The sequence below is a fragment of the Giraffa tippelskirchi genome, chromosome 4, assembly GCF_054371585.1.
Source record: "Giraffa tippelskirchi isolate mGirTip1 chromosome 4, T2T-mGirTip1v1.2.pri, whole genome shotgun sequence".
NCBI lineage: Eukaryota > Metazoa > Chordata > Mammalia > Artiodactyla > Giraffidae > Giraffa > Giraffa tippelskirchi.
The window spans coordinates 55471750-55493115 of NC_137278.1; the positions used below are offsets into that span (position 1 = coordinate 55471750).

General features: G+C 46.9%; 1 protein-coding gene and 1 long non-coding RNA gene across 4 annotated transcripts; one reads left to right on the plus strand and one right to left on the minus strand.

Annotated features, from left to right (window-relative positions):
• Nucleotides 1–3821: 3821 nt before the first annotated feature.
• Nucleotides 3822–16763, plus strand: LOC145546344 (uncharacterized). 2 transcript variants are annotated; one of them, XR_014082770.1, is made up of 4 exons: nt 6449–6566; nt 7887–8037; nt 15723–15879; nt 16576–16763. It is a non-coding gene; the product is annotated as an uncharacterized LOC145546344 (long non-coding RNA). The 2 variants fall into 2 exon arrangements; XR_014082769.1 differs by lacking the exons at nt 6449–6566; nt 15723–15879 and adding an exon at nt 3822–3890.
• Nucleotides 4609–11441, minus strand: FABP1 (fatty acid binding protein 1). Of its 2 annotated transcripts, none has more exons than XM_081592936.1 (4): nt 11349–11441; nt 7838–8010; nt 5539–5631; nt 4609–4735 (listed from the first exon to the last, which is right to left on the minus strand). In XM_081592936.1, the coding sequence occupies exons 1-4, from the start codon at nt 11353–11355 to the stop codon at nt 4685–4687; spliced, it is 324 nt and encodes a 107-aa protein (XP_081449062.1). In that variant the 5' UTR covers nt 11356–11441; the 3' UTR covers nt 4609–4684. The 2 variants fall into 2 exon arrangements, with proteins under 2 accessions (XP_081449062.1, XP_081449061.1); XM_081592935.1 differs by lacking the exon at nt 11349–11441 and adding an exon at nt 10213–10279.
• Nucleotides 16764–21366: the final 4603 nt, after the last annotated feature.

Consider the following 21366-nt stretch of genomic DNA (forward strand, 5'->3'; position numbering starts at 1 on the left):
CTTTGGAAATCACCCCTTCTGTAAAGCCCTCCCTGAAATCTTTAGATTCAGCTGGCTGCCTGTCTGAGTCTGTCATATTACCCTTGAGTCTCCCACCATAGGGAGAAGGCAGTGGCACCCCACTCCAGTACTCTTGCCTGGAAAATCCCATGGACAGAAGAGCCTGGTAGGCTGCAGTCCATGGGGTCGCGAAGAGTCAGACACGACTGAGCGACTTCACTTTCACTTTTCACTTTCATGCATTGGAGAAGGAAATGGCAACCCACTCCAGTGTTCTTGCCTGGAGAATCCCAGGGACAGCGGAGCCTGGTGGGCTTCCGTCTATGGGGTCGCACAGAGTCGGACACGACTGAAGCGACGCAGCAGCAGCAGCTCCCACCATAGCATTCTCCTCACGACCTTATATCGTCTTTTTACTTGTCTGCCTCCTCCATCAGATTGTAAGCCTCTGGAGGGCAGGAACTTTGTCCCTTTATTCATCTTTCTATCCCCAGAACCTAGCACAGGTCCCGGGACATAGTAGGTGCTCAGTTAATGTGTATTGAATGAATGATTAAGTGAATGAACTTGCTTAGATCAGAGCACAAGAGACATAGAACTGTGTATCTTGAGTTTTTATTATAGCAGTCCACAGAGGTTATTAAATTTCCATGTTTCCAAGCAAATGTGTGTGGCTTCTTTCTTTCTGACAGTCTATGTAGAGCAGTGTTAATAGAACTCTCTGTCATGATGGAAATGTGTTTTATCTGTGTCCAATACAGTAGCCACTAGCAACATGGGACACCTGAGAACTTGAAATGCATCTAGTATGAGTGAAGAACTGAACTTTTAACTATTTTATTTCAATGAAAGTAGCCAATGTGGCTGGTGTCTACTGTATTAGTGCAGTTTTAGAGAATTCTTCCGTGTAGTTTTTAAGATCATGTACACTGACACAAATTAAGTTCATATCAGCGGTCCTGATATTAGCTAGATGATCTTGGACTGGTTATTTCATCCATCCTTCAGTTTCATTATTTCTACTTACCATGGAGTGTTGCTATAAGAGATACGTTTTAAAAAATATAGGTCTCTTAGAACAGTGCCTGTCCCATCCTAAGTGGTCCATGAGCATTCCACCCATGCTTCTGTTGGGGTGTCCCTTCCCCTACTAAGAAAGTGGAGGTGAAGGACAGAGACAAGCAGTGGTGTGCTAGACCAGCTCAAGGCAGTCAGCCACACACACCTCTTCCAACCTTTGCATAGCATCACACTGATGACCTACCATTGGCCTTGGTGGGAATATTTATGTCATGGTGATTGGTTGAACTTTAGAAGAATACATTAATTTGTAGTGTTATCAATCGATAAAAGTGGAGTTTGCTACATAGATACAGCAGAATGAATAGTTAGAAACATCATTAAAGATTCAAGGGTGAACTCTGCATTCTGAAACCTTTGCCATCTAGTGCCGCACCAAACAAATTTAAGACCTCTGATTACTACCCTTCAGACTAAGCCTCTTGTCCACTGCCCCACAAATGAACTGACAGACGTGTATTAAAGGCCAAATATAACCTTTAACCTGGATGGCTCAGGTTTACTTCTCTTAAGGATGCAGAAAGAAGTCAATAAGGAGATCCTTGGGGAAGAATCTGTGTCTTGTCTTTTTCAGCTTCTAAATGCTTCTTCTAGAATGCCCACATTCCTTGGTATGTGGTCCCCAGTCAGCAGCACATCACTTCGTCTCTGACCCTCCTGCCTGCCTCTTTCACTTAGAACTCTTGTGATTTCATTGGCCCCAGTGGGATAATCCAGGATAATCTTCCCATTTCAAGGTCTTCACTTTAATCATAGGGTCCATGACTCAGATCTGACTACCACCTTTTTCTACGTGGTATGCGAGTTAAGGATATTTCTCCATGTTTAAATAGGTTGGGAAAAAACAATCAGAGACTTCCCTGGTGCCCTGTGGTTAAGAGTCCACCTTCTAATGCTGGGAACATGGGTTCGATCCCTTGTCTGGGATCTAAGATCCCACATGCCTCAGGGCAACTAAGCCCATATACCGCAGCTGGAGAAAGCCTGTACACTGCAACAAAGATTCAGCACAACCAACATTTAAAAATAAATAAAAAATTAATTTTTAAAAAAGTTTTTAAAGTTTTTAAATGAAAAGAAGAACACATGAAAATGATATGGAATTCAAATTTCAGTGTTCAAAAATAAAGTTTCAGTAAAACACAGCCACGCCCACCTGTTTGGGCATCATCTGTGGCTGCTTCAGTGTTAACCACAGCAGAATTGGGGGGCCGTGGCAGAGACTGGGTGGCCCACAAAACTGAAAATATTTACTTTCTGGCTTTTTACAAAAGAAATTTACTGATCTCTGTTATAGAGACTTGAATGCCATTTATGGAGTTTGAATCTCATGTATAAGTCAGTGAATTGGGGTGCATTATGACCCGTGCTGTTTTTTAGGGAAGATGACAGTTCGTGGGGAGAAGGTTCACAGGTGAGAGAGAGAGGCAGGGAGTTGCTATTGTAGCCTGTGATACTATGCAAGTAAAAAGTAATGGGGCTTCGGCTCCAAAAAATGGAGGAGAGAAGGTGGGAAAGGTGACAGAGTCATTTGTTCATCAAGGTACATTTTTTTTAGAAGTGAATCTCTGGAAATGTATTATTTAAAAAAAAAAAAACTTTATATTTTGTATTGGGGTATGACTGGTTAACAATGTGATAGTTTTAGGTGAACAGCAGAGGGACTCAGCCATACATACACATGTATCCATTCTCCGCTGAACTTCCCTCCCATCCATGCTGCCACATAACATTAAGCAGAGTTCCCTGTGCTGTACAGTAGATCCTTGTAGGTCATCCATTTTAAATACAGCAGTGGGTACATGTCCCTCCCAAACTCCCTAAATATCCACCCCCCCTCCCAACTCTTCCTCCTGGCAACCGTAAGTCTATTCTCTAAGTCTCATCAAGGTACATTTGTTGAGAGATTTCTGTGGGCTGGATGCAGTTCTGAGAGCTGAGGGATGTAAGATAGAAATTCCAGAGCTTGGCAGCTCTCTGGCTGGCTCAAACAACTGACGTTTGTTATCTCAGAGTTCTGGAGGCCAGAACTCAAACATCAAGGTGAACAAGGCTATGCTCCCTTTGCAGGAGGTAGGAAAGGATCTTGTCCTGGTCTCTCTCCTGGTTTCTGTTAGCTTCTCAGCTTGTGGCTGCATAACTCCAGTCTCCACATGGCAAACTCCCTGTCTGCGTGTTTCCATTTCCATAAATTTCTGCTTTTTTTTTTTTGTAAATTTAACCGTGCTAGGTCTTAGCATGAGAAGTCTTTGTTGTGGCATGCACGCAAGATCTTTACTTGTACCGTATGAGATCTAGTTGCCTGACGAGGGATTGAATCCAGGCCTCTTGCATTGGGAGCATGGAGTCTTAACCACTAGACCACCAGGGAAGCCCTCATCTTGCTTCTGCTTGTAGTCAATCGTGTCCAAATCCTTATAAGTCCATGGACGGTAGCCTGCCACAATCCTCTGTCCATGGGATTCTCTAGGCAAGAATACTGGAACGCATTGCCTTTTCCTCCTCCAGGGGAATCTTCCCAACACAGGGATCAAACTCATGTCTCCTGCATTGGCAGGCAGATTCTTTACCATTGAGTCATGTGGGAAGCTGGAAGTCCCCATACATTTGTTGTTTTTATAAGGATACCAACCATATTGGATTAGGGGCCCGCCCTACTCCAGCATGACCTCATTTTAACTTACCTAGTTACATCTGCAATGGCTATGCCTGAACGAGGTCACAATCAGAGGCTGAGGGTTAGGACTCTGACATGTGAGTTTTGGGGAGATGGAACTCAACTCATAACAGTTACCAGAGCCTGGTACAAGGTACTGTTTGGGGAAACACCCCTCTTCTCCCTTAATCTGCTTCTGCCCGCAGCCCAGAAAGACTTTCTACTTGAGGTTCCTCTGTCCACTTCTGGCGCCCCCTAGAGGGAGAATTGTCCATTGGGTGGTTCAGGGCCTGCTCCTTTCGTTCCTGTCCCCAGGTGGGTGGGGTTGGGTGGGGCTGCTAAGGCCACACTTGTGGGCATGGCTTCCCTTTGCCTGTCCAGCGATCCTGCTCTCTCTGTCCCCACGGGAGTGACCCAGTCCACCACACAGCCTCATGCTCCAGCTCCTTGCTATGTGGCTGTCCAGCGGGACATGTCATTCCAGGGCTGTGGACAGCCTGGGGTCTGCTTTCAGGGTGAGAATCAGACCTAACCCCGCAGGATATAACATGTAGATGATCAAGATTTACAAAACTAGAGGTGATCAGTGTCCAAGAACCCCATCAAGGAAAAGCCATCAAGAAGAAAGGACATTTTGGGGACTCCCCTGGTGGTCCAGTGGCTAAAACTCCCAATGCAGGGGGCCTGGGTTTGATTCGTGGTCAGGGAACCAGATCCCACATGTTGCATGCCGTAACTAAGCTGGTGAAGCCAAATAAACAAAAATAAATATTAAAAAAAAGAGAGAGAGAGGTTAACACTAGGTCCATTTCTCTCTTTGTCTCTCTCCTTTACCTCCCCTTCCCCTTCCTCCTTTAAGCAAAAAGAAGACATTTTTTTTTCTTAAAACAAAGTTCACTTTATTACATTATTTGAACACACTAAAAGAATATGAAATGCAGACTTTGTCTAAATTCTCTTGCTGACTCTCTTGAAGACAATGTCGCCCTTCGTCATGGTCTGAAAGCCAGAAAAGAAATCATGAAATGTTCATCTGATGTAGAATTATAAAGGATAGTTAAGCCCCCAGTATGCTAATATATGCAGCAACTCAGAGGCGCCTCTGTTCTCTATAGGAGGAAGGATCGGCAATCTTTTCTAAAATCCCATGCCAAGTCTTTGTCACTTCCTCACATGCAGAGCTGTCCTGCCTTTTACAGAATTCCTTTCTACATCAATGACTTAGAGCAAGACCATTCAAACCAGTTCAATCCAATCCAATTTCTCAACATTTCACTGAACACTTCTTGCTCCTGCTCATTCTCTAACCTGTGTCTGACTCTTTATGACCCCATGGACTGTAGCCTGCCAGGCTCCTCTGTCCACGGGATTCTCCAGACAAGAATACTGGAGTGGGTTGCCATTTCCTTCTCCACAGGTGCCTTATTGGCATTCATTGCAAGATAGTAAGAAATGTACAAAGCCCCTCCGTCTGTAATGAGAGTGGCTCTTCCTAGGGTTGTGCAGTGTATCACCATGGATATCAGTCTTGTGAGATAGATCCAGTTCAGAGGAACCCTAGCCCTGCCATTTCCTGGCTGTATGCTGCCTCAGTTTCCACATTTAGGAAATTTCATCATTGGTGGGAAGATTTGAGAAAATGTGTGGAAACTGCCTGGGGAACAAAGGATACTCAGGAAGTAGTAGCAGAGACTGACCACAGGAAATAGTCAATGCTCTTCATGTCTCCCCTGACCCCCGACTACCCATCTCTCCACCCAGCCCCAAGTACTAGGACCCCCAAGCTGAGAGTGCAGACTTACACTGGTGACAGTGTCACCATTGAATTCAGTCACAGACTTGATGCCGTTGAAAGTTGTCACCAGTTTATTATCACCTTCCAGCTGAACCACTGCCTGTAGGGGACAGAAGAAACAGCCTGTGAGGAGGGGTCCAAGAGTTAACTCCCTCTAAGGTTGGCTCCCCGGCATGGGACTCTGCTTACAGCAACCAAACCCCCTTCCCTGGCTCTGAACCGAAGTGAGGTCATGTAAGAACTGAAGAAAATGGCAGGGCTTCTTTTGTCAGACTTTTCATTTATGGGCTGTGATCCAGGAGTCAGCATAGGATGGCTAAGTGGTCTCAAATCAAACACTAAAATAAAATCAAGTAACAATTCTCCAAGTTAATGGAGGGAAGAAGTAGTAAGATTCAAAACACTGGCCATTTGGGAGAACACCAGTCTTGGTTTTGTGTTACATTATGTTATTACTTCCAGCACCTTCATCTTTCCTCTTGTAGTCTCCTTTTCACACATTCAGGGAGAGGTAACAGAAACCCAGCAGAGAGCAGAAGATACTGGCCAAGGTTAAAATTTGCCTCCAAAATGGACAGTTGGAAAGGGCCATGGCAGGTTGCCCCTTACTGTAAGCATATAAGAGAGTTTCCCTTCTAAAATTGATCATAGGTTTCCTGACCTGTAATGTTTTATCTGGGGAAGCATAAGTCAAGAGCCACTAGAAAAGGTTAAAAAAAAAAAAAGACCAATGGTTGTGCTGAGACAGATGCACAAAGTTGTCTGGGGTCAGGGGATGCTCAGGGAGAGGAGTGAGGATCTCTGCTCAGTGGTATTGGTGATGCTGTTATTGGCGTGCGGTGTTTGGGTGGGAGGAATAGAGACCCTTTGTGAGGGGCACCCCTTTGCCTGGATCTCCCTGCCACTGCCTGCCCACCACTCACACATCCTACCCCTAGCTTGAATTGCCTACCTTATCCACAGCCCAGTAGAGGTGATGCCAGCTTACCCACTATCTTTGCTCTGGGAAGTGACTGTGCCCGTTTCACAGATGAGGTAGCGAAGACTAGGGGTCACTGACCAACCTGCAAGGCTTGATCTGAAGGCCTGCCTGGGGCCTTGGTTCTCTGGTATAGCCAGCACCTCCTTCAGGAAGTCCCTCCCCATGACCAACAGCTCTAGGCTCAGCAAAGCCATTTCCTTAGGCTCAGGGATGGACTCAGGGCTCTGTTAAGGTTTTGCGCTGACTCCCACTTGCCTGTTTCTGGGCCTGGGAGAATCTGAGTCTTAGACTCCTCCTCTGGGCCTGGTTCTCCCATACCCTCCATATGGGAGAGCTCAGATTGTCCTCTAGTCAAAACTATGGTTTTTCCAGTAGTCATGTATGGATATTAAAGTTGGACCATAAAGAAGGCTGAGTGCCAAAGAATGGATGCTTTTGAACTGTGGTGCTGGAGAAGACTCTTGAGAGTCCTTTGGAGTGCAAGGAGATCAAACCAGTCAATCCTAAAGGAAATCAGTCCTGAATATTCATTGGAAGGACTGATGCTGAAGCTGAAGCTCCAATACATTGGCCACCTGACGTGAAGAGCCAACTCTTTGGAAAAGACCCTGATCCTGGGAAAGACTGAAGGCAAGAGGAGAAGGGAGCGACAAAAGATGAGATGGTTGGATGGCATCACCTACTTCAAAGAACATGAGTTTGAGCAAACTCAGGGAGATAGTGAAGGACAGGGAAGCCGGGTGTGCTGAAGTCCATGGGGTCACAAAGAGTCGGACGTGACTGAGCAACTGAACAACAATAACAGATTCTCAGGCCAGATGTCCTCCAGGAGGTCCCAGGAAACTGACACCTTCCCTAAGAGCTTCTTTCTTAAGAGCTGGTTTATTTATTTATTTTTAATTGAAGGATAATTGCTTTACAGTATTGTGTTTTTTGCTTGTGTGTCTAGTTGCTCAGTAGTGTCTGACTCTTTACGACACCATGGACTGTAGCCCGCCAGGCTCCTCTGTCCATGGGATTTCCCAGACATGAATACTGGAGTGGGTTGCCATTTCTTACTCTAGGGGATCTTCCTGACCCAGGGATCGAACTTGTGTCTCCTATGTCCCCTGCATTGCAGGTGGATTCTTTATCCACCGAACCATGTGGAGACAGTATTGTCTTGGTTTCTGCTATCTCTCTTCCTTTCCACCCCAGCTGTGGGTTCAGAGATAGGGTCTCAGCAGTAGGAATTGTGAGCTCGGAACCTTGAGGGAGGAAGCCTGGGGCCAGGCTCTAGGAAAAGTTCTGGAAGCACAGGGTGGCTGGAGGGGGCGCCTCCTACCTTGATCTTCTCCCCACTCATGAACTGCATCTCACACTCCTCCCCCAAGGTGAACTCATTCTGGATCACTTTGGAGCCAGCGGTGATGATGAACTTGAAGTGCTTCCCATTCTGCACGATTTCCGACACCCCCTTGATATCCTTCCCCTTCTGGATGATGTCATCGGGCATCCCTGGAGGGAAGCATTGAAGGTTTAAAGGTGAGGAGAGGTGGGAATGGGGCATCCCTGGTGGCTCAGTCAGTAAAGAATCTGCCTGCAATGCAGGAGACCCAGGTTAGATCCCTGGGTTGGGAAGATCGCCTGGAGAAGGAAATGGTTACCCACCCCAGTATTCTTGCCTGGAGAGTCCCATGGACAGAGGAGCCTGGTGGCCTACAGTCCATGGGGGTGGAAAGAGTCGGACACGGCTGAACCACTAAACAGTAGAGGTGGGACCTGCAAGTTGGTGGACACAAGAGAAACCCCGTGGCGAGAAGGGGGAGGAGAGATCCCTGAGGCCTTGGCACTTCCTGGAGTCCTGTGAGCAACCTGAGCTTCGACCTCTGAAAGTGAAGATCAGTGGCCTGACTTGGCCTGACCTCAGGTGCCCACTATCTTGCCAGTTTGGTTTGTTAAAAAAAGAAAAAAAATCACTTCTCTGCCCTGGGGAAGCTTTCCTTGGCTGAGCACCTGCTTCTTACTTGCTCTCCCTCCTCCGTCCTCGCTGTTTGAATCTCGGAGACTTTGCTCTTTGAGTGTAAGTATTTTTTCCTCCACACTCAGGGTGACCATCAGCTTGTCTCCCAAGCCAGGTCCCTCCTGAGAGTGAAAGGGAAGCTCTTAAAAATTATGCCAGGATGGGAGGGAGATTCAAGAGGGAAGGGATATACATACACTTATGGCTGATTCATGCTGACATATGACAGAAGCCAACACTACATTGTAAAGCAATTATCCTCCAATAAAAAATAAATAAGTTAAAAAATTATTCGGGGACAGGAAGCACACAGCAGGGTCATGCCTGGCAAGCCTATGCCCCCCATCCCTACCTCCACCTCTGCCATCAAGACTTTTAAGGAAGATGGATCAGGAGTCCCTTCTCCAGGGACACAGTGTGATGAATATCAGAGTGTGTCTGTGCTGTCACATGAACTGAGGCTCAGGAAAACCAGGTGCACTGACAGTGATGGGGAGGCTCCTGTTGCCAGGTGAGGGATGCAAGGATAAGAGGTGTTGTGTTGTGTCCTACAGGAGAAGATCCCAAATCTCAGCCTCCCCAAAAGGCTTCCTATCTCTGCCTTTGCTATCTTCCCCACCCTCTCCTGCTCAGCACTCTTCCTTGTCTCCCCACCCCATTTGCTTCTTCCCCTTGAAGCACAGTCTCCTCCTCCAGCCCCCAGAGGACACCTTCTCATCTCCCAAGGCCCAAGGCTCACCTTCGCTCCTACCAAACCTTCCCCTGACACCCTCCCACGGCCACCACATCCTCCTGTAAGTGACTCAGTGGGGTGGGTGGGTGACAGGGATTTAAAGTGGGGTCCCTGGGAACTAGTGCTGGCTTTATATCTCAACTCAGTTTGGGATTATGATCTGTGTGACCCCGGTTGCCATAAGTTGCTCTTTCAAGGCCTTCATTGCCTTGCCTGTAAAATGGGAAAAATAAGAGTTTTTGGTGAGGACTCAACCTGGTAGCTCATGCAGTAAAGAATATGCCTGCAATGCGGGAGACCTAGGTTCGATCCCTGAGTCCAGAAGATCCCCTGGAGAAGGGAATGGCAACCCACTCCAGTATTCTTGCCTGGAGAATGCCATGGACAGAGGAACCTGGAGTCCATGGGGTCTCAAAGAGTTGGACACGACTGAGTGAGAGGAAACTAACAACAGGAAGTTGCCTGTCTGGGGCTTTAGCATGAGGCCTGGTGCTGAGTCAACACTCAAGACACGTTAGGAGAGGCTGTGTTGCATTCATTTCTTCTCTTTTTTCTCTCTCTAAATTGTGACCTTGGAAATGCTGCTCATTGTTATCTGTCTCTGTGGTATCTGCTCAGCACAGCACTCTGCTCAGCGTGTGGTTGGCCTTGAATCAAAGTTTGTTAGAAGGATGAAGAAAGGAATGAATGAGTGAGTGAATGAACACAGTCACTCAGTGAGGTGGCCATGGAGGTGGCTTCAATCTAGATCAGATCTTAGTTCAGTGCCCTTTCCACTTGCCTAAGGCATAGTCTTGTCCAGGGGGGACTAGCCCAAAACTGCACAAGGAACCTGCAGAACATGATTCCAAATCTGTATGAAGCTTGAACTGCTCCTTCTGTCTGACTTCAGGACCCTGACTGGCCACCACCTGCAGGGCCAAGCCTTCCTGGCCATGATCCCCAGCCTTGGCCCAGCACTCACCGACTGCCTTCATGAAGGCCTCATAGTTCTCCTGGGTCTGGACTTGGTACTTTCCGGAGAAGTTCATGGTGGCGGCGAAGCTCTCGTCACAGCTGATACAACAGCTCTTCTGGCAGGGCTGCCGGTGTGGGCTGGTCGGGCTAATTTATAGGGGGCTCCTTCTCCTCCAAAAGTCGGTCACAAGTCATCAGCTGTCGTCTCTTTATGGCCAGGGTCAAACATTAACTCTTGAGAGCAATGGTCAACGATAAAAAAACAGGATGGGCCTGGCAGCAGATTGCTCCAATTCAGCAAACATTGGTGAGTGTCAATCAGGTGCAAAGCCCTACAGCCCTGCAGCTTTTACGGCACTACTTTCCTGTGAAATGTGTGTGTGTGTGTGTGTGTGTGTGTGTGTGTGTATACATTCCTATTGTTGTTATTGTTTAGTCGTTCAGTCGTTTCCGACTCTTTGCGACCCCATGGACTGTAGCCCACCAGCTTCTTCTGTCCATGGGATTTCCCAGGTAAGAATACTGAAGTGGGTTGCCATTTCCTTCTCCAAGGGATCTTCCCAACCCAGGGATTGAACCCCGGTCTCCTGCATTGGCAGGCAGATTCTTTACCACTGAGCCACCAGAGAAGCCCATACATACCTGTACACACAAACCTGCGTGTGTGTGCATGTTCACATGTATGTATACACATATACATGTAGGTATGTGTGTGTGTGTGTTGGAGTCTAAATCTAGACATTCCGGGAAGAATACCTTCAGTCTCAAAATCTCACTTTAGTTACATAACCTTACGATCTCTTCCCATCTTTAAAAAAATAATTTTTAAAATTAATTTATTAGAGGATATTGCTTTATAATATTATGTTAGTTTATATACCGTCCATTATGTTGCTGGAGAACATCGTGAATCAGCTGTAAGTACACATATATCCCCTCTTTCTTAAGCCCACCCCTATAGGTCAGAGAACTGAGCTGAGCTCCCTGTACGATACAGCAGCTTCCCATTTGCTATCTATTTTGCACACGGTAGTGTATGTATATGTCAATGCTACTCTCTCAGTTCATCCCCACTCTCCTTCCCCCACTATGTCCATAAAGTCTACCCACCTTTATCTTCACACAAACTTAGTTTTTACAAACCTGTCATCAGCCCTCAGAGCTGCTTTGTATTCTGGGACTCCCTCCTTGATGCCCACAAGTGCACAGTCTCCTTTTGGAAGTGTGAAAGGATACCTTTAAATCAGACATGTGGAAATTGAGATGCATTTAATTAACCAGAGACAAGTTAGGAGAAAGAAGAGGGTAGGACCTCCTGGATCAACTGAACCGATCAGGGTATCCGTGCCTCCCTGCTGGCTTTCACGGGGCTCCCTCTGCCTCTCTTTTCTTCTCCGCTTGGTCATCTTCTCTGTGAATCCTCTGAGCTCAGAGAGCACTTTGCAAATATCTATATTCTCATTCCTACTGGGATTTTTTTTCTCTAAGTCTTCTTTTCCACTGTACCTTTTCTTTGGTGTTCCCAACACACAGCAGGCACGTAGTCAACGTCCAGTGAATGATGAGTCAGCAAATAGAAACGGTCAGCAGACAATGAGGCCACGTTGTTTCTCGTTAAACAAAAACGAGAGATAGAATAGTTAAGTTGGTCCGCCCTATCAAACCATTGAATTGTTGGGGCTGGGCAGCCAGGAGATTGGGATGTGTGTGTGTGTGTGTGTGTGTGTGTGTGTGTGTGTGTATCTAACAGATTTGCACCTGGCTGAAAGTTTAGCATGGGCGGATGTGAATAGGGCTGGTACTGTGGACCCCAGGTCCAAGAGCCAGTAACTGTCTTCCCACCCCTGTTGGTGTCTCTCCCTTCTCTGCCATCCTGGTCTGCCATTCCAGCTCAAGTCTGAGTGGATGGTGGGAGATTCCAGGCAGAGATCTCTCTGTTTGCTGGATAGTTCTCTCCCCTGCTGGGGGATCCTATCTGGTCCTACCTGTAGCACAGTCACCAAGGTGCTCACTTTCTCCTTTGCCAAACTGGCAGCCCTCCCCACCAGAATTCTGCACCCCAGAACTTGCTGGGTTGCTGGGCCATCTGCTCTGCAAGCCTAGAAGCCCTCAGGTTCTGACTGTGCATGAGGTAGGGGACCTGTGAGTAGCTGAGGACTCATGACAGGGGACACCAGTGCCCCAGAGCAAGACTAACAGGGTGTATCAGCCCACGGTAGAGGTGCGTTCCCTTATCTCCAGCCCTCTCACGATACTTTCCCAAACTTCCAGAGTTCAGGCTTGTTGATCCAGCAGAGCACCTTAGAAGTCCACGTGCTCATGCCAAAGCCCGGCTCTGGCTTTCCTGGCAGGCGCACTAGCATACATCCTGCCACAGGGAGATCACTACCTACTGAGCAGTGTGGGCAGAGGGTAGTGGCTGATGTGCCCGAGGATCTGGCACCAGTAAACCTTTTCCTCCAAGTGCAGAGGCGGGCTCTGCTCTGCCCTCCCTCTGACAGTGCCTGGGACACAACGCACTTTCCGGGACACAACGTGCTTTCCAGGCCACATGTCAGGACGGTCCCTGGAGAACGTTAAGCAGCAGACTTGTATGCTGAGAACTCACAGCCATTTTTAGTCACCACGAATGCTCTGGCACTGGGATGGAAGTGGGGAAAATGGCTCAGAGAGGATGATGGCACAGCCTCCTCTTGTCTTGTTCTGAACCTTAATTGTGTGAGTCACTTAGTTGTGTCCAACCCTTTGCCACCCTATGGGCTGTAGCCCACCAGGCTCCTCTGTTCATGAAATCCTCCAGGCAAAAATACTGGAGTGGGTTGCCATGACCTCCTCCAGGGAATCCTTCCAACCTGACCCAGGGATTGAACTCAGGTCTCCTGCACTACAGGCAGATTCTTTACCATCTGAGCCACTGGAGAAACCTCAGGTCCCTTTAAATAAGTCTCACTGTACTGAAGGTCTCCACCAGGTGGGACAATGATTTTTTGGGGGGACTGGGATCTGTGAAGAAAGCTGAGTGCCGCAGAATTGATGCTTTTGAACTGTGGTGTTGGAGAAGACTCTTGAGAATCCCTTGGGCTGCAAGGAGATCCAACCAGTCCATCCTAAAGGAGATCAGACCTGGGTGTTCATTGGAAGGACTGATGTTGAAGATGAAACTCCAATACTTTGGCCACCTGATGTGAAGAGTTGACTCATTGGAAAAGACCCTGATGCTGGGAAGGATTGGGGGCAGGAGGAGAAGGGGACGACAGAGGATGAGATAGCTGAATGGCATCACCGACTCGATGGACATGAGTTTGGGTGGACTCCAGGAGTTGGTGATGGACAGGGAGGCCTGGCGTGCTGCGATTCATGGGGCCACAAAGAGTTGGACACAACTGAGTGACTGAAATGAACTGATGTAAGGAAGTAAATGGAGAAGGGCATGGCAACCCAGTCCAGTATTCTTGCCTGGCGAATCCTATGGACAGAGGAGCCTGAGGCCCTACAGTCCATGGGGTCTCAAAGTTGGACACAACTGAAGCAACTGAACACACACACACACACACACACACACACAAAGAAGTAAAATCCATTATCTTAAGAACTGGAATCAGAATTCATCTGAGAGAGGAAACTGTGTGTGTGTGTGTGTGTGTGTGTGTGTGTGTGTGTGTGTGTGTGTGTAAGAGAGAGAAAATGGTCAGATAAGATGCTTGGGAGAGAGAGCGAGGGAGCTGGGGAGGTGTTCAGTGAGGCTGAGATGATGAAGCAGGGCTGTGCTGATCAGTAGACGGAAAGAGAGAGACACTGGTTGCATCTTCTTTCTCCCTCCCAGATGTTTGGAGAGAGGAGAGAGCAGGGCAGCATGCAGAAAGGAGAGGGGCCAGCAAGAGGGTATGGGGCGACAGGTCACTAAGGCACCCCCAGGCACAGGGAGGTTTCTAGGAGGACTGATGTTGAATCTGAAGCCGCTTGTTTGCTGCCAAGTGAATCCCCATCCATCTTTCTTTAATTCTCTCCCCAGCTACCTCCATGTTTCAGTAAAGTATAATTCTTGCATCAATAGATGTGCAAGAGGAAAATGATGAGGGGATGAGCTTCCCTTCTGGGTTGATATGATGGAGCCAAGACAGCACAGTGAAAACAAGAAGTACTGAGAACAGTACCTGGTACTGAAAGCAAGAAATACTGAGAACAGTACCTGGTACTGAAAACGGTACCAGGAAGACCAGTGGCCAAGGGATGCATTCCCTCAGGGATCTCCCAAGATCTTAGGTTGGGTTTAGGAGAAATTCAAGCTAATTTTGTTCAAATCCCAGAGGACCATCCAATCTCTGCTGGCATCTGGGTTACATAGGCTATTGTTGTTTAGTTGCTCAGTCATACCTGACTCCCTGCAATCCCGGGAACTGTAGCCCACCAAACTCCTCTCTTCATGGGATTCTCCAGGCAAGAGTACTGGAGTGGGTTGCTATTGCCTTCTCCCCGGGATCTTCCTAACTCAGGAATCAAACCCAAATCTCCTGCACTGGCAGGCTGATTCTTTACCACTGAGCCATCAGGGAAGCTCATGTAGGCTAATGCCCACAGGCTGACAGTTGGCATGGGTCTCTCTAATGACTGTGCGGCGGTTGAGCCTTGGGCTAAATTCATTTATACCTGAGACCTCCTCCCACCTCAAAACCCTCCCTGCTCTATCTGGGAGGACCACTGGTAGTGCCCTGGACACACCACACCCTGGTATGCAGTCATGCTTGCCTAACACCCCTCCTCGGGTAAAGGAATACCTGACATAAATTCCACATCTGGACTCTCTCCCCTTGACCATGAATGTCAAATGCCACACTAACAGCGCTGCTCACTGGGCTCCAAGGTGGAGAGGGGGACAGAGCATCATACACATTTCTTCATAGGGCAGGGCAGTATCAATTCCAGAGACCTCTCAGGAAGCCTGGATTGGCTACCTTTTCTGGTGTCTGAGGGAGAGCCGTGCCTAAGAACCAACTCCCTGCAAACCTTCCACCTGCCCTGCCTCCCCACCCAGGCAGCACTGAGCCTGACCAGCTCAGAGACTGGGCAAGGGGCTGGCCTAGCTGCTGGGGACCCTACAGCCTGATAGAGGCATGTGGACCAAGACTACAGATATGAAGTGAGGACTTCTTCCCTCCCCCAGATCCAAGACAGGGAGATGCTCAGGCAGCCCTTGATAGCCTGCTCTTGGCTAGACTGTGTGTGTGTGTGTGTGTGTGTATCTTGAAGCCACAGAGATTAGTGGCCATTGCAAAATTTAACACTTGTAAATGGTTTTCCATAAAATCAAAAAGGGTAATGACATTTCTCGCCCACGAGCTAAGTAAACACAAGAGGAGATAAGTCCAATTGCGATGACAAAGTTCAAGTGGCTTCCAAGAAGCAAAAAAAAAAAAAGCTCCTATTTCATGGGCTCAGCTTCTGATTTTTGTCCACTCAGAGACTGCAGCCCCCTCCGAGCCCCACCAGACATTCTTTCTCCTTACTTTCCCTACTCAGGTGAGCAGCATGGAGGCATGGGAGCAGGGACAGCCTCTTGGTAGCCAGAATATGACTGCCATTCATTTGAGGCCAGGCTCCTCTGCACTTCGATCTGACCCCAGGATGCCTGAAGTGCCAGTTTGCCCAATTTCCTGGGTGTTTTTGGAGATGCCACGTGAGCCATACTTCTTTAGAGGCAGGGCTGGAGGAGGGGAAGGACTTGAGTTTGGGTCTAGCTCTCCTTGCTAACAGATGTGTTAGCAAAGCACTGAGCACTGAGCACTGAAAAAAAGCACTGAGCTTCTCTGGGGCTCCACTTACTTATCTGTTGAATGATCCTGACAGCCTCTGTCTCCTGAAAACACTGTGTCAACCTGTGTCACCTTCAGGAATGTGAAGCTCCTATCAGAGTGGGGGTCATAGCACTTTGCATCTGCTTCTGCTGGGTGTCCAGAGATATCTCAGCTCAAGACCAACTTTTATGTTTATCTGACTTGAGGACAGGGCTTCCCAGGTGGTTCAGTGTTAAAGAATCCCCGCTGCCAATGCAGGAGATGATGAAAGTTCGATCCCTGGGTCTGGAAGATCCCCTGGAGGAGGACATGACAACCCACTCCAGTATTCTTCCCTGGGAAATCCCATAGACAGAGGAGCCTGGTGGGCTATAGTCCACGGGGTTTCAAAGAGTTGGATGTGACTGAGCATACACACACAGGCAAAACTTGAGGACAAGCTTCCTTCCCATCTCCCTGGGCCAGTGGGTAATGTCTCTAGGTGCTCCAGGCTCAGCTCCCTGCTTACTGCTCCAACTTTCAGTTCCTATGGAGCTCCTGGCATCAAGGGATTTTTCTTTCTTTTCTTGTAACCTCAGCTGTACATCGGAAACACTGTTATGGTTCAAGCGGCAGGTTCATCCTGAGGGAAGACTTCGTGTCAGCTTCGTTGGCCATGTCATCACTCCTGCAAGTCTTTTGTTTCTGTCACGTGCTATTTCAGATCCTTTGGGTGGGATTTCAGGATGTACATCCTTCGACAAAAATGTTTAAAACATCTTCTTAAGCCTTGCTGATCATATTCTATTCTGTCTCTTCGATCATTGTAAACTCCTTAAAGAATCTCATCCTAGGACTTCCCTGGTGGTCCAGTGGTTAAGAATCCATGTTGCAAGTCAGGGGACACGGATTCTATCCCTGGTTGGGAAACTAAGATCCCATATGCTGAGGAACAACTAAGCCCATGCACCACAAGTAGAGAAACCCCGTGTGCTGCAATTACTGAAACCCACATGCTCTAGTGCTGGCGCGACACAGATAGAGAGCCCGCGAACTGCCACTGCTGAGCCTGTGAGCCACAACTAGAGAGTCTGTGCGCTGCAATGAAAGATCCTACATGCCTCAATGAAGACCTGATGCAGTCCAATAAATGACATGTAACATAAATAAATATTAAAAAAAGAATGCCCTCCTATAACAACTGTCCAGTACCTAGAATGGGAACCACTCAACATCCTTGGCCTTTTAGAGGTCTTGCCTGCTTGAAGAAGTCACTAGGGGGGCACCAGGACAAATATGCCAAACAAAAATTGTGGGTGGTAGTTTGCCCTGTAAGAGAAATCACACTTACACAGACTATACTGAAAAATGTATTCAATAAAATTTCCTTTTCTACAATAACCTTTCGGACTTATGATAAAAAGTGAGTCCTTCCTGTGATTCACTTTGGGCCCACAGTGAGTATACTGTGACATAGTAAAGCAGAAAATCTTGTGAAGTACACAGGAGACAGTAGCACTAACTTGAGGACTGATGTAATCAAGGAAGAACTCAAAACTTATCTGCAAGGCTGGTTTGTAAAGCTCCTGTGTTGGCTGTAAAAGCTAATAGTGTTTGCTTGCCCTGTGTCCCTGTGTCCTTGTGTCCCTTGCCCTCTGAGGGTTGGAAGCTTCCAGTTGGCTTCAAAGTCAATCAGCCTGGCACTTCAAAGAGAAAGCTCTCCCCAGGCAACCCTTGACCAACTTAACACCCCCACCCTTCAGCCCTGCATTCTCTGTGTCTTTGGGCGGTGAGTCATTAGCCATTTAGAGTCAGAATGGTCACTCTGCTAACATTGCTCAAGGCTCAGATTCTACAGTCCCTCTCCATGTAGCCCTCTTGGGGGGCTCAGCTCCTCTAGATCGACAACTTCTTTTGTGATTTCTATTCAGTTCCATGAATTCTATGACATTAACAGTGATAAAATGCAGCTTCCACTAATTGACTAAGTACGTGCTTTCTCTGTGAATGGACCTAGAATCTGCCATATAGAGTGAAGGAAGTCAGGAAGAGAAAAACAAATATTGTATATTAACACATACATGTGGAATCTAGAAAAATGGTACAGATGACCTATTTGCAAAGCTGAAACAGAGACAGATATAGAGAACAAATGTGTGGACACCAAGGAGAGAAGGGGAGGGGTGGGATAAAATGGAGATTGGGACTGACATAGACAACTAACGAGAACCTACTGTATAGCACAGGGAACTCAGCACAGTGCTCTGTGGTGACCTAAATGGGAAGGAAATCCAAAATAGAGGGGATATGTTTATAAATATGGCTGATTCACTTTGCAATACAGTAGAAACTAACACAACATTGTAAAGCAACTATATCCTAATTTAAAAAAAAATGAAAATTATTACTGTACCTTCAAAACAATATTCTAGGGTAAGTATTATTATTCTTATTTTTCAGATGGGAGACCTAAGGTGAGAAGCGGTTAGTAATGGCTACCCAAATAGGAAGCTGCCAAATAGGAGCATGAACCCCATGTGTTGGACCCCTAAAGCTTGTTTTTGACTTTTATTATTTCCATATTATAATTCTTTGAACTTTTTATTTTATATTAGGGTATAGCCAACTGACAATGTTGTGATACTTTGAGATGAACAGTGAAGGGACTCAGCCTTACATATACATGTATCCATCCTCCCTCAAATCACCCTCCCATACTGCAATTTTAAAAGGAGTATCTTGGTTAATCCCCCCCAAATTCTTCTAAACCAGAGATTAGCATTGCACTTTCCATGGAACATGAGTCTAGAAAATGTTGGTAAGACAACCGGCTAGGTGCTATTGACCTCTTGAGTCACTGATGGCTGGGTTACTGTTGGTTTAGAAATGTCCTATCGCTCTAGACCAAATAACCAGACAGTCCATGTGCATGAAGCAAGATTTTGAAGAAATGAAAGGTCCTGAGGTGACTGCTGAGCGCTCGTTCAGAAGAGGTGCCCTGCAAAGCATATTTTATTGAGTTCTAATTCTTCAAAGTTAGGATCTGCTGCTCTTCCTGTATTCTTTCTGGAATATTTCATTTGGGCCACTCTGTAAGCACTCATCTTGTGTTCCATGGTGATTGTGTGCACCACTCTGTTCCCTCCTCCAAGGTGGCCTCTACCCAGCCTCAGATCCCACAGAAGCCACAGGCATCAGATAACTCTTCTACTTCTTGACTATTCACTCAACAAATGACACGCTCACCTACTTTATGAAGTTCCAGCACAGATTATATTTTGAATCTACAAAGGAATTCACTGAGCAGGGGAGTGTGAAAGAGGTCAAAGCTGCCCTTTGACTAGCATGAAGTTTAAATGATACTTCAAAATGTAGCTGCTGCTGCTGCTGCTAAGTCGCTTCAGTCGTGTCTGACTCTGTGCGACCCCATAGACGGCAGCCCATCAGGTTGCTCGGTCACTGGAATTCTCCAGGCAAGAATACCGGAGTGGGTCAAAATGTAGGGATGATTAAATTAAGAGTAAGAATGAATTTTCTGGTCAGGGAAGGAATCAAGATAGTTTCATGAATAGAGAACAAAGCATGAAAAGATGTGACAAAATATGCTGTTGCTGAAGAAAGGCATATGGTTTGGGGAGAAAGGACAGAGAAGAGGATGGAAGAGTCTGTAGGAGAACCAGAGACAGGAGCTGGGGAGGGAGGCCACAACCAGAATGTGATATGGAGGCTGCACTGTAGTCTCTAGACTATAGTTTCCCAGAATGGGGTGTGTATCAGCACAAGATATGATTTAAGATGGGAGACAGGGCTTCCCCAGTGGCTCAGTGGTAAATAATCTGCCTGCCAATGCAGGAGTCATGGGTTTGATCCCTGCTTGGGGAAGATCCTGCATGCTGCACAGAGCAACTAAACCCGTGTACCAGAACTACTGAACCTGTGTTCTAGAGCCTGGAAGCTGCAACTACTGAAGCCTGAGCACCCTAGAGCCTGTGCTCCACAACAAGAGAAGTGACCGCAATGAGAAGACTGAGCACAGCCACTAAAGAGCAGCCCCCACTCCCCGCAACTAGAGAAAAGCCCATGCAACAACGAAGACCCAGAACAGCCAAAAACATAAATAACTGACTAAATAAATAAATTTTTTTCAAAAGGATGGGAGATAGATGAACAACTTAAATATTAACAGTTCTGCACTTAGTCTAACATGTGTTAGACAAACATACACCAATGTACAAACTCATGGATATTATTGCTTTGGATAAGGTCAATCTGCTTCTTTTTTAAAAGAGGTCACTTAGAGGAAAATAGTATATAACTAATAGTACAGGAGTCCAGTATGGAAAACAGATATTACCCTAGGTATTTCAAATGCAGGAATTGAATACAGGATATTGATTACCAAGGTGTTGGAGGAGCTGTAAGAGCAAAAGGAAGAAGGGGATTCGAAGCTGGTGATGCACCTGGGCTGGAACCCAGAGATCTAAACTTGCCTCTACAGTGTTGGAGGTTGTTGGCACCTTCAGTTCTGATCCACCTTGACCTGGTGGCTGGAATCTAGAGCCCTGTACTCCTACTGCCACAATAGCAGCCATGAGAACTTCAAATAAGGAAGATTGCCTCTTCCTTCTGACTTCCAATTGCCATCTGGTTAGATGATTGGCATACCCTACATCCTTACAGAAAAGCAGCTGGCAAAGGAGTTCAGAAAATATAATTTGTAGATTCCAGTCCCCAAAACACAGAGCAGCGTGGTGAATCGAGGGGAAGGGGCTGAGAGACACAAATAAAGAACCGGCACAAGAACATAGGGAGATGTGACAAAAAGATGGGAAATTGATATGCTAGTGAAAAAAAATTAGGATATTGCTGTGCTAGGTGATGGAAAGTCATTCAAAGTCCTTAAGCAGAGGAATGATAATCAGATTTGTGATTTTGATAGATTACCCTTAGATAGCATGAAAGATGGGTTGGATGGAGAGAGGACTTGAGGAGGATAAGTAGATTAGGAAACTCTTGTGAAAATTCTGGCAGGAGAGGATGAAGATCTAAATGTGGGAAGAGGTGAGTGGGTGTGAATTGGAGAGCTATTGTGTGATTGTAACTCAGAGCATTTGGGGATCCATCTCAGATGGTAAAGAAGCTGCTTGCAATGCAGGAGACCTGGGTTCCATTCCTGGGTCAGGAAGATCCCATGCAGAAGGAAATGGCTACCCACTTCAGTATTCTTGCCTGGAAAATCCCATGGACAGAGGAGCCTGGTGGGCTACAGTCCATGGGGTCAGAAAGAGTTGGACATGACTGAGAGACTAACACTTTTGCTTTTTCACTTTTGTAGGTGGGTGGGAAGATATGGGAGGAATTGAAGATGCTCCTGAAAGCTCCAGCCTGGG

Excerpts from the sequence above, each read along its gene's own strand:
- FABP1 (XM_081592935.1), bottom strand. The coding sequence starts at position 10,279 with ATGAACTTCTCCGGAAAGTACCAAGTCCAGACCCAGGAGAACTATGAG. Across the intron at positions 8,011-10,212 it reads GGCCTTCATGAAGGCAGTCG|GGATGCCCGATGACATCATC; the intron begins GTGAGTGCTGGG and ends GCTTCCCTCCAG. Across the intron at positions 5,632-7,837 it reads TGAGTGGGGAGAAGATCAAG|GCAGTGGTTCAGCTGGAAGG; the intron begins GTAGGAGGCGCC and ends TGTCCCCTACAG.